This window comes from Lithobates pipiens, unplaced genomic scaffold (genome assembly GCF_037356315.1).
Source record: "Lithobates pipiens isolate NorthernLeopardFrog02 unplaced genomic scaffold, aLitPip1_a1.2 Scaffold_27, whole genome shotgun sequence".
Taxonomy (NCBI): Eukaryota; Metazoa; Chordata; class Amphibia; order Anura; family Ranidae; genus Lithobates; species Lithobates pipiens.
Window position 1 is genome coordinate 180723458 of NW_027507788.1, and position 12998 is coordinate 180736455.

A 12998-nucleotide genomic window follows, 5' to 3' on the forward strand; every position below is an offset into this window, starting at 1 on the left:
GCTGTCAAGAGTCTTGTGATTCAACTCACTAAAAACGAATAGTTTTGTTGGTGATAGAATTTACATCAGTACTCACTAAAATGCCCCATACGAAAGGTCGTTTACAAAGTATTGTGGTAGCTGTCACTTGCCTATAATTTCCATGAAGATCTCCTTCCAGTGCTCGCAGGTCTGAAATCCATGTTTGAGAGCTGAGTCCGCAGGGAGACGCAGCAGCTGCTGTTGGAGGAAAGACTCCCACTTCAGATAGTCCTTGTATGTCTGGAAAGACGATTTGCCCTTGTAGGTGGTCTGCGAAAGAAGGATCATTCATTATACATGCATGTAGCAGGAAAGCACTGGGGGGTCACCAGGATGGGGGTTTTTCCATGCTTGTCCTTGTTTTATTTTTATCCCGCGGAAGACGCTGGAGGATTGGGTAACAATCTTGTTATGCTTACTTATACAGGGCTTCTGGAGGAATTCATGAAATCGTAATGAATATATGAATAACCCAATAGGTAAAAACCTAAGAGAGGAGCTCTGGCTTTGTGTCCAAGACAAGTGACAGTCCTCATCACAAGTAAATGTTTATAAAACCAGCCATGAAAATTGAAATTTCTGGACTCAATAAACATTTATATATATACTGTAGTTCACAAAAGTGAGTACACCCCTCACATTTTTGTAAATATTTTTTTGTAAATATTTTCTTCTATCTTTTCATGTGACAACACTGAAGAAATGACACTTTGCTACAATGTGAAGTAGTGAGTGTACAGCTTGTATAAAAGTGTAAATTTGCTGTCCCCTCAAAATAACCTAACACACAGCCATTAATGTCTAAACCGCTGGTAACAAAAGTGAGTACACCCCTAAGTGAAATTTTCAAAATCAGGCCAAAAGTATCAATATTTTGTGTGGCCACCATTATTTTCCAGCACTGCCTTAACCCTCTTGGGCATGGAGATCACCAGAGCTACACAGGTTACCACTGGAATCTTCTTCCACTTCTCCATGATGACATCACAGAGCTGGTGGATGTTAGACACCTTGCGCTTCTCCACCTTCCTTTTGATGATGCCCCACAGATGTTCAATAGGGTTTAGATCTGGAGACATGCTTGGCCAGTCAATTACCTTTACCCCCAGCTTCTTTCGCAAGGTAGTGGTAGTCTTGGAGGTGTGTTTGGGGTCGTTATCATGTTAGAATACTGCCCTGCGGCCCAGTCTCCAGATGGAGGGGATCATGTTCTGCTTCAGTATGTCACAGTACATGTTGGCATTCATTGCTCCCCAATGCTGGCAGCACTCATGCAGCCCCAGACCAGCTTGACTGTAGGCAAGACACACTTGTCTTTGTACTGTTCATCTGGTTGCCGCCACACACACTTGACACCATCTTAACCAAATAAGTTTATCTTGGCCTTATCAGACCACAGGACATGGTTCCAGTAATCCATGTCCTTAGTCTGCTTGTCTTCAGCAAACTGTTGTGGGCTTTCTTGTGCATCATCTTTAGAAGAGACTTCCTTCTGGGACAACAACCATGCAGACCGATTTGATGCAATGTAGGGCGTATGGGCTGAGCACTGACAGGCTGACCGCCCACTCCTTCAACCTCTGCAGCAATGCTGGCAGCTCTCAAATGTATTTTTCCCAAAGATAACCTCTGGATATGTCACTGAGAACATGCACTCAACTCCTTTGGTCGACCATGCCAATGCCTGACCTGAGTGGAACCTGACCTGTTAAACCGCTATATGATCTTGGCCACCGTGATGCAGCTCAGTTTCAGGGTCTTGGCAATCTTCTTATAGCCTATGCCATCTTTATGTAGAGCAACAATTATTTTTTTCAGATCCTCAGCAAGTTCTTTGCCATGAGGTGCCATGTTGAACTTCTAGTGACCAGTATGAGAGAGTGAGAGCGATAAGACCAATTTTAAAACACCTGCTCCCCATTCACACCTGAGACCTTGTAATATTAACGAGTCACATGACACCGGGGAGGGAAAATGGCTAATTGAGCCTAATTTGGACATTTTCACTTAGGGGTGAACTCACTTTTGTTGCAAGCGGTTTAGACATTAATGGCTGTGTGTTGAGTTATTTTGAGGGCAAATTTCTTCATTGTGGTCACATGAAAAGATTTAATAAAATATTTATAAAAATGTGATGGGTATACTCACTTTTGTGCGATACTGTACATTAATCCTGATCGTCTTAATAACATCCTTTGAGGATTTCCCAACTTTAGTCAACACAGGGGAATGTGACGACATTCATTGGGGGTTGAGAATTATTAAACCCGGTGCACTCAGAATCCAGGTCAGCTGTGCATAGTAGCCAATCAGCTTCTAACTTCAGTTTGTTCTTTAAACTTTGACAATAAAACCTGGACACTGATTGGTTCTTAAGCAAAGCTGCAGCAGATTTTGCACACTCAGGTTTTAGTAAGTCTCCCCCTTTGCCTTCTCCAATTTTAAAATACAGTAAGGTAGAAGAACTAAGGCCAGGTGTAAGGGTGAGCAAACCTGACCTTTTTCGTTTTCTTGAAATGTTGGCAACAGTCTGACCAAATAAAATCTTTCAAACTAAAATTTTTGTAAACTGTGAAGATTTTAGCAAAATTTTGCCATTTTTACTAAAAGAATTGAGGACAAAGGGAAAGGGGATTATAGGCTAATAATGTTAAACCACTACCTCACATTGTATACCTGCCATGTGAACTTCAGTTGGCCATTAGGTTGCCTCTAAGGTCTATCAGATTGGTGGTCTATACTGGAAAATAGATTTATGGTTTCATACACTTTTTTGTTGGTTTTAAAGGGTGCAAATGGCTTTAATGTAAGGGTTCAGGAGGCCCCTTTCAAATATCGTAGGCTTGTTAAAAAAAATGGCCAATCATTAGCCTCATCATTTTCCTTTTTTTCATTAAAAGACAGAAAAAAAGAAAAAGACTGAAAAAAGTCAAATAAATAAATAAAGCCACACCATACCATTATTAATCTAATACACACACACACAAAAAAAAGAAATACACGAGAGTATCCAAATGAATTCCACACTCTATAAATACCCTTAAAACCCATATCCTCTACATAAAGAAAAGAAGAGAGTAGGTAAGCATGTTTTGCCTATGGGGCTCAATCTACAAATATGAGATTTCTTGTTACAGCAAAATCAATTGCAATCGAAAAGCTCCGCTCTTTTTATGCAAAGAGATTTTGTTTTCAATTTTTTTCACCTGGGCCATTCCCATCAGCTTGTTAAAAGGATCATGGCATTTTTGATGGTTCACAGGTAATAGTCGGATGCTAGTCCCATGCAATCCCACCATCTCATAATGCAAAGAGAATGTCTCAATAGCCAATGGAGAGGTACCCATATGTCATAGGAAACACAGGAAAGAACTGTTGTTCTTTGTAAGCTGCTGACTGAAACATAGACAAGTTGCTTTCATCAATCTCAAGGTGCCCACATTTGGAGAATGGAGTTGTCAACGTTTTTTGTATTTTTTTTATATCAATGGGTTCACCTTAAAGGAAATCTGAAAGAAATATGGAGGATGCCATTGCCTCTGTTTGACACATTGGTCTCTGCAGTATACATAAGATCTCTTTGACCCTTACCGATTCAAATGCCATAGAGATCCACTGGACTTTTCCATCCTTTACACCGACAGCACCATGGGAGAGCTGACCTGGGAGAAGGTTTGGCTCAGGAATGTTCTTACATTCAGGGTGTAACATTTGAAGAAAGGATGAAATACTGTACCCTGAAAGACAAAAGGATCAGATAATAGGACTGTGAACGAGTACTCATCCCGTTCTGCCAGGCACCCATATACTGCATATATTAGCCAAGTGGTTCTCTGCCCATGCACAGTGGCTTTGTGGTTCAAACTTCCACCAAGCAGCACTAGGCCAATTTGAACCCCAAGATACACCTCACCACTACCTGCTCCCAAGACCTATGACACCACCAACTGACACTACCTGCTCCCAAGACCCATGACACTACCAATAGACACTACCTGCTCCCAAGACCCATGACACCACCAATAGACACTACCTGCACCCAAGACCCATGGCATCACCCCTTGACACTACCTGCTCCCAAGACCCATGACACCACTACATGACACTACCTGCTCCCAAGACCCATGACACCACCAATAGACACTACCTGCTCCCAAGACCCATGACACTACCAATAGACACTACCTGCACCCAAGACCCATGGCATCACCCCTTGACACTACCTGCTCCCAAGACCCATGACACCACTACATGACACTACCTGCTCCCAAGACCCATGACACCACCAATAGACACTACCTGCTCCCAAGACCCATGACACCACCAATAGACACTACCTGCACCCAAGACCCATGGCATCACCCCTTGACACTACCTGCTCCCAAGACCCATGACACCACTACGTGACACTACCTGCTCCCAAGACCCATGACACCACCAATAGACACTACCTGCTCCCAAGACCCATGACACCACCCCTTGACACTACCTGTTCCCAAGACCTATGACACCACCAACTGACACTACCTGCTCCCAAAACCCATGACACCACCCCTTGACACTACCTGCTCCCAAGACCTATGACACCACCAACTGACATTACCTGCTCCCAAGACCCATGACACCACCAATAGACACTACCTACTCCCAAGACCCATGACACCACCCCTTGACACTACCTGCTTCCGAGACCCATGACACCACCCCTTGACACTACCTGCTCCCGAGACCCATGACACCACCCCTTGACACTCTCTGCTCCCGAGACCCATGACACCACCCCTTGACACTACCTGCTCACGAGACCCATGACACCACCCCTTGACACTCTCTGCTCCCGAGACCCATGAGTCATGACCCAAGTGCCATTACACTACCAGTATGAAGTTTGCATATTCTCCCTGTGCTTGCGTGTGTTCCCCCACACTCCAAAGACATGCTGATAGGTTTATTGACTCCTATTTAAATTGCCCTTAGTGTATGTATGAATGTGAATTAGGAACTTAAATTGTAAACTTCTTGCATCACATATGGACATTACCTAGGGCACCTCTGTCCCAGCACAACAAAGACAATATGCTCTACTGCAAATTACCTGGGAGACTGGAAACCGGTGTTCTGGCCCAGATGCCTTTGAATTGTAGCAACAATGAAGCTGGCTACTCTGAAACAACCATTGCAACAATTCCTTAGATACGGTAGTAATATGTTAACGCATTTTGGAGGAAGCCATACTCATAGCAGGATGTCCCAACCCATTTACAAGATTTGTTTTTGTCTTGAGGCCAAATGAAAAAATGATTACCTGAAGGAAGGCACTGAGCTCCGCCCGGCTTCACCAAATCCCTGTTGCTGGCGATCACCTTGCACAGACTACACAGGTTACCGATTTCTTTAAAAAGGTCAAACTTGTCATCGTAGATGACCCTGCCCTTTCCGGAAAAGACACAAAGAGGGTGAAAAAACAAACATCAGACAATGACAGACACATAGCTTCAATAATAAATGTCACCAAAGTCTGAAAGCTGCTATCCTATGAAGTGTCTTCCTGTTCTCCCACTTTGGGGATAATTTACTAAAGTAGAGTGGCAATCTACTTCACTCTTCTACATACACTCACCGGCCACTTTATTAGGTACACCTGTTCAATCGCTTGTTAACACAAATTGCTAATCAGCCAATCACATGGCAGCAACTCAATGCATTTAGAAATCTAGACGTGGTCAAGATGACTTCCTGAAGTTCAAACTGAGCATCTGAATGGGGAAGAGAGGGGATTTAAGTGACTTTGAATATGGCATGGTTGTTGGTGTCAGACGGGCTGGTCTGAGTATTTCAAAAACTGCTGATCTACTGGGATTTTCATGCACAAACATCTCTCGAGTTTACAGAGAATGGTCAGAAAAAGAGAAAATATCCATTGAGTGGCAGTTGTGTGGAGGAAAATTCCTTGATGTTGTCAGAGGTCAGAAAAGAATGGGTAGACTGGTTTGAGATGATATAAAGGCAACAGTAACTCAAATAACCACTCGTTACACCCAAGGTATGCAGAATACCATCTCTGAATGCACAACACATCCAACCTTAAGATGGGCTACAGCAGCAGAAGACCACACCGGGTGCCACTCCTGTCAGCTAAGAACAGGAAACTGAGGCTACAATTCACAAAGGCTTATTAAAGCGGTTCTTCACCCTAAAGGGGAAGTTCCGCTAGTATTATCCCTCCCCCCCTCCGGTGCCACAATCGGCACCTTTCGGGGGGGAGGGGGGTGCAGTTACCTGGATAATCCAGGTAACTGCACCCACTTCCGGCCAGACCGCCGCATGGCTCCGCCCACCCCCGCATGGCTCCGCCCCCGTTGTGTTCTGGGAAACACACAGTTCCCAGAGACACAGCGGGGAACCAGCGCAGCGCGACTCGTGCATGCGCAGTAGGGAACCGGGCAGTGAAGCCCTCTCGCTTCACTTCCCGATTCCCTGACAGAGGATGGCGGCGGTGGCTGCAGCGAGACGAGCGATCGCTCGTTATCTGCCGCCGACATCGCTGGAACCTGAGACAGGTAAGTGTGATATTATTAAAAGTCAGCAGCTGCAATATTAGTAGCTGCTGGCTTTTAATATTTTTTTTTTTAGGTGCAGCTCCTCTTTAAAATGGGAAAAAAGAAGATTGGAAAAATGTTGCCTGGTCTTATGAGTCTCCATTTCAGCTGCGACATTCAGATGGTAGGGTCAGAATTTGGCATGAACATTGAAAGAATGGATCCATCCTGCCTTGTATCAGTGGTTCTGGCTGTTGGTAAGGTAATGGTGTGGGGGATATTTTCTTGGCAAACTTTGGGCCCCTTAGTACCAATTGAGCATCGTTAAAATGCTTTGGCCTACCTGAGTATTGTTGCTGACCATGTCCATCTCTTTATGACTACAGTGTATTTTCTGATGGCTCCTTCCAGCAGGATAATGCACCATGTCCCAAAGATCAAATCATCTCACCACTGGTTTCTTGAACATGACAATGATGTCACTGTACTCCAATGGCCTCCACAGTCACCAGATCTCAATCAACTTTTGTGATGTGGTGGAACGGGGGGATTGGCATCATGGATGTGCAGCTGACAAATCTGCAGTAACTGTGTGGTGCTATCATGTCACTATGGACCAAAATCTCTGAGGGATCTTTCCAACACATTGTTGAATCGCCACAAAGAATTACGGTAGTTCTGAAGGCAAAAGGGAGTCCAACCTAGTACTAGCAAGGTGTACCTATCAAAGTGGTCAGTGAGTGTATATACAAAGCAGCATGGCCTTACAGCATCCAACACAAATCATTGAAATAGGAAACAACAGCTGGACAATGACAGTTTGAAGCAGATTGCCAATACCGGCAGTTCTTTGATAAATAAGGTCAGCTATATCCAGATAATGATATTTTTCCCCTACCAGTTCACCCAGTACATGGTTGTCTGGTTCCCTGGTCCGATTTATCCCTCGTATTCCGAACACCACAAACACCATTGCACCGGTGTCTACCAGAGGCCGGACAGCAGGCTTCCCGCAGGCTGTGTTCAGGCAAGGGTTAAAGTCCAGGGTTGGTGACAACTTCTTTGAAGTGGCTGAAGGAAAAAAAAAAAAACACATGAATAATATATATATATATATATATATATATATATATATATATATATATATATTCTTCAAGTACAGAAACATACCTGTTAATGACCTGAACTGAAAACTAGAGACAGTAAGGTGAGCGTTGTTACATCATTACATAGTAGGTGAGGCTGAAAAAAGACACAAGTCCATCAAGTCCAACCTATGTGTGTGATTATATGCCAGTATCACCTTCTATATCCCCGTATGTTGTGGATGTTCCCCGCTGAGACCACCGCCTGTGGAAGGGAATTCCACATCCTTGCCGCTCTTACAGTAAAGAACTCTCTACATAATTTAAGGTTAATCCTCTTTTCTTCTAATTTTAACCACTTCAGCCCCGGAAGGATTTACCCCCTTCCTGACCAAAGCACTTTTTGCGATACGGCACTGCGTTGCTTTAACTGACAATTGCGCGGTCGTGCGGTGTTACTCCCAAACAAAATTGATGTCCTTTTTCCCCCACAAATAGAGCTTTCTTTTGGTCCTATTTGATTACCTCTGTGGTTTTAATTTTGTTTGCGCTATAAACAAAAAAAGAGCCACAATTTTGAAAAAAAAGCTATTTTTTTTTCACTTTTTGTTATAATAATTATCCCAAAATATATAAAAAAAATGTATTTCTCAGTTTAGGCCAATACGTATTTTTCTACATATTTTTTGTAAAAAAAATTGCCATAAGCGTATATTGATTGTTTTGCGCAAAAGTTATAGCATCTACAAAAATAGGGGGTAGATTTATAGCATTTTTATTATTTTTTGTTTATTATTATTAATGGCAGTGATCTGCGATTTTTATCGTGATTGTGACATTATGGCGGACACATCGGACACTTTTGACACCATTTTAGGACCATTGTCATTTATACAGCTATCAGTGCTATAAAAATGCACTGATTACTGTGTAAATTACACTGGCAGGGAAGGGGTTAAACACTAGGGGGCAATCAAGGGGTTAGGTAGGGGCCTCCACAGCCAAGCAGCCAACCAACCTTTCCCCTCCCGTGGCTCTTGCTCGTTTGCTCAAACTACGCTCCCCCCATTGCTTGTTTACCGCATTGCTTGCCCATCATCCACCAGCCCCCCCCCCCCGCCAGCCGGTACACTTACCACATCCAGGACGCAGCTCCCCCCTGTGTCTCCTCCCGTGGGCCAGTGGTCACTTCTCCTCCTGGCCAATCGGGTGACAGGTCTCAGGACCTGCTTCTTGATTGGCCGGGAGGAGAAACAGGAAGACATTTGTGAATATTAAATTGCTAATGACACACAACCAGGTGGGCTCGGGGTGCAGTGCTCTTCTCCCTGAGCCCACCCTTTTTGAAGCCATTTAGAGCCTCAGGCTTTAATCATGTGCTTCTTAAACAAAAATAAAAAAAAATAAAAACCCATTGGAATCCATGCGTCCGGCACCCTGTATGTAGATTAGGGGCCGGACACATGGATTAGGGGGGCGCCCTGTATAAGTAGCCACAAAGCCTAAATATTTTTTACCCTAATGCATTCCTTGCGTTAAGGTAAAAATATTGCATCAGCATACCCCTCAGCCCCCTTTTTACTTACCTGGGTGCTCATTTGATCCAGCGCTGTGCACGTCTGCAGCTCTTCTCTTCCCTCTCTTCCTTTTTATTCATTAATAAATATTGTTCACTTGGTTCACTACACTATGAAGGTTGTGCTCGTCTTTTCCCTTTTGTTTTCAAACACTATTAAAAGTGGCATTTTTGACACCCAGTGTACAGTGGGGAAAATATCCGTCTGATGCCCTGCAGATTTTGTAAATTTGCTCACTTATAAAGAAATGAAGGTCCTATAATTTTTATTATAGGTGATAGAGACAGAATATCAATCAAAAATCCAGAAAAACACATGATACAGATGTTATAAATTGAGTTGCAGTTCAGTGAGTAAAAAAAGTATTTGGTCCCCAAGCAAAATATGACTAAGGCCGCGTACGCACGGGCGGACTGTTCGCCCAACTTGGTCCGCTGAACAGTGTTTCAGCGGACAATCCGCTCGTGTGTGGGCTTCAGCGGACTGTTTCAGCGGACAGTCTGACGAACAAAGTCTTACGGAATTTCCGTAAGACAGTCCGTCCAAACTTGGTTTCAGCGGACAGTCCGCTCGTGAGTAGGCAAGTTGGACGGACTAAGTATGGCGCATGCTCGGAAAGGATTTACACGGCGAAAGGTTGCATTGCAGTGTATTGGACGTCGTATTTCTAGTCCTGTCGTACGTGCTGTGCACGTCATCGCGCAAGCTTTCAGCGGACTGTCTGTTCGTCGTGTGTGGTCAAGTCCGTTCATTCAAAAGTAGGACGGACTGTCTGTCGGATTGTCTGACGAACTTAGTTGGCCAGACAATCCTCTCGTGTGTACGCGGCCTTAGTATTTGGTGGAGAAACCCTTGTTGGCAAGCACAGAGGGAAGACGTTTCCTGTAGTTGGTTACCAGATTTGCACACATCTCAGGAGGGATTTTGGTCCACTCTTCTCTAAATCCTTAAGGTTTCTTGGCTGTTGCTTGGCAACTCAGAGTTTCAGCTCCCTCCATAAATTTCCTATAGGATTAAGGTCTGGAGACTGGCTAGGCCACTCCATGATCTTAATGCATTTCTTCTTGAGACACTCCTTTGTTGCCTTGGCAGTATGTTTTGGGTCATTGTCATGCTGGAAGACCCATCCACAACCCATCTTCAGTGTTTTGGCTGAGGGAAGAAGGTTCTCATCCAAGATTTTACAATTCATGGCCCCCGCCCGTTGGCCTCTCAATGCAGCAAAGTCTGGTCTTAGCAGAGAAACAGCCCCAAAGCATAATGTTTCCACCTCTGTGCTTGACTGTAGGGATGGTGTTCTTAGGGTCACAGTCCGCATTTTTCTTCCTCTAAACATGGCGAGTTGAGTTAATGCCAATGAGCTCAATTTTGGTCTCATCTGACCACAGCACTTTCTCCCAATTTTCTCTGAATCACTTGGATGTTCATTGGCGAACTTCAGATGGGTCTGTACATGTGCCTTCTTGAGGGGAACCTTGCGGGTGCTGCAGGATTTCATTCAATGACAGGGTATGGTGTCACCAATGGTTTGATGACTGTCAGCAGAAACTCCTCCCGATCATCCAAAAGCTCCTCCCGTGTAGTTCTGGGCTGATCCCTCACTTTTCTCATGATCATCCTTACCCCATGTGGTAAAATCTTGCATGGAGCTCCAGCCTGAGGGTGATTGATGGTTATTTTGTATTTCTTCCATTTGCGAATAATCGCTCCAACAGTTGCCTCCTTCTCACCAAATTTCTTGCCGATGGTCTTGTAGCCCATTCCAGGCTTGTGCGGGTCTACAATCTTGTCCCCGACGTCCTGTGACAGCTCTTTGGTCTTGCCCATGATGGTGAGGTTTGAATGGAAGAAAGATTCTGTGGACAGGTGTCTTTTATACACATAACGAGTTGTCGTTAGGAGCACCTTCTTATATTGACAGGACTAATCTGTGTACCACATGAGCACATACTGTAGCCAGTCTGTGGGAGCCAGAATTATTGTTGGTTGGTTTATTTTATTGACTGAACTGCAACTCAATTTATAACATTTGTATCACGTGTTTTTTTCTGGATTTGTGGTTGATATTCTGTCTCTATCATTTAAAATACACCTATGATAAAAATGATAGACCCTTCATTTCTTTGTAAGTGGGAAAACTTACAAAACCTGCAGGGCAGTGGCGGCTGGTGCTTTTTTTTTGGGGGGGGCCAAACAACCAATCCTCTTCCCCCCCGGTTGGTCAGTTGGTCGGTGGCTACCCCCCTACCCCGGCACTTACCCCAGGTTGCAGGCGGGCGGGCTCCTACGGGAGACAGGCAGCAGTCGGGTTGTGGGCTCCTATGGGTGGTTTGTGGGCTCCTACGGCGGCTTCCTCCTTGCGGTTCCTCCCTCCTCCTCCTAGGCATCCAATAGGATCGCCTGTCCTTTCAGGCAATCGGGTTACCGGTGTCAAAACCAGCTTCCTGATTGACCGGAAGGAGAATAAGTGTTACAACAGCGAAAACTGATTCCCTGTTGTAACGCACCTGGGTGGGCTAGGAGTGCACTCTCTGTGACCCGAGCCCACCCTATATTAAAGCCTATTAGAGCCTCTGGCTCTGATCGGTGCTTCAAAAAATCAGCCCCCTCCATGCACCGGTGTTCTGAAATGGGCCAGATGCATGAATAGGAGAGGCGGCAATGGACAGGGGGGGTGGCGCCCATGTGCCCTCAATGGACGGGCCACCACTGCTGCAGGGGATCAAGTTATTATTTTCCCCACTATACACAAGACCTTAATAAGAGTTCCTTTCTCTTGGATTCTGCATTTCCTTGGAGGGAAGCAATCAAAGCTCTTGAACAGATACTGTAGCCGTCTGCCCTGTGCCAGGTCCTGCTGACAGCCACGTTCCGCTAGTCGGAGACGCTTTTACAATACGGGATATCACTGCGTTGCGTTGTCGTGGCGTACATAAAGGAAGCGTCTTGCTGGGATTTTCATTTTAGCAAAAGCTAATTCCGGGCGATCGTTTTCATTTTAAGAATATTTTCTTTGGCAGATGCTGAAGCCAAACAATGAGCCGCAACTGTTGGCTTCATTGTCGTTTAATACGGTGAGGCTGGAGTTTTTCGCTTTCTTCATTATCTGCTCTATGAATCTGCTTTAGCTCCGTAATAAAAAAAACACATCTGTGCCTGGGAGCCCCTTATGTTCTGCTGTTTAATATTCCGCCGACGGTGCACATGTTGCTTGAGTTCAGAGCCACACAAAGATCGAGGGGCTGCAATCTGGATTACTGAAAAGCTGAACCCCAGCCTTCCCTTTGCTCTCCTTTGCGTACTCTGATTTCACTGCACACTGTGAGCTGCTCACAATGTGCATTGGAAGCTGCAGCAATAAGATCGAGCCATCACATATGGGTGTTACCCAACACAGATTAGCCCCTTCTACAACGTAACAATGTTGCCATCTGATCGCTGGGGGAGAGGAGACTGAGGAAATGCTTCCTCCTGAATGCAGCAAACGGATGACATCACCTCAGCCTAACAAAAAAAAAACAGTAATGCCTTGTACACACGGTCGGACTTTCCGGCGGAAAATGTGCGATCGAATCTTGTTTGAAAATCCGATCGTGTGTGGGCTCCATCTGACTTTTTTCGTCGGAATTTCCGACACACAAAGTTTGAGAGCAGGATCTAAAATTTTCCGACAACAAAATCCGGTCGTTTAAATTCCCGATCATGTGTAGACAATTCCGACGGCAAAGTGCTACGCATGCTCCGAATAAATTACGAGACAAAAGCTATTGGCTACT

General features: G+C 44.8%; 1 protein-coding gene across 2 annotated transcripts in view; it reads right to left on the reverse strand.

Moving 5' to 3' along the window:
- The window catches only part of DISP3 (dispatched RND transporter family member 3), a 278254-nt gene that overhangs the window by 21765 nt on the left and 243491 nt on the right, over positions 1 to 12998 (reverse strand). For both annotated transcript variants that reach the window (XM_077457961.1, XM_077457962.1), the window contains exons 15-18: positions 7459 to 7631; positions 5327 to 5453; positions 3613 to 3758; positions 132 to 291 (exon numbers count right to left, since the gene is read on the reverse strand). In XM_077457961.1, the coding sequence (XP_077314087.1) occupies positions 132 to 291; positions 3613 to 3758; positions 5327 to 5453; positions 7459 to 7631 (606 nt within the window). The remainder of the gene's footprint in view (positions 1 to 131; positions 292 to 3612; positions 3759 to 5326; positions 5454 to 7458; positions 7632 to 12998) is intronic.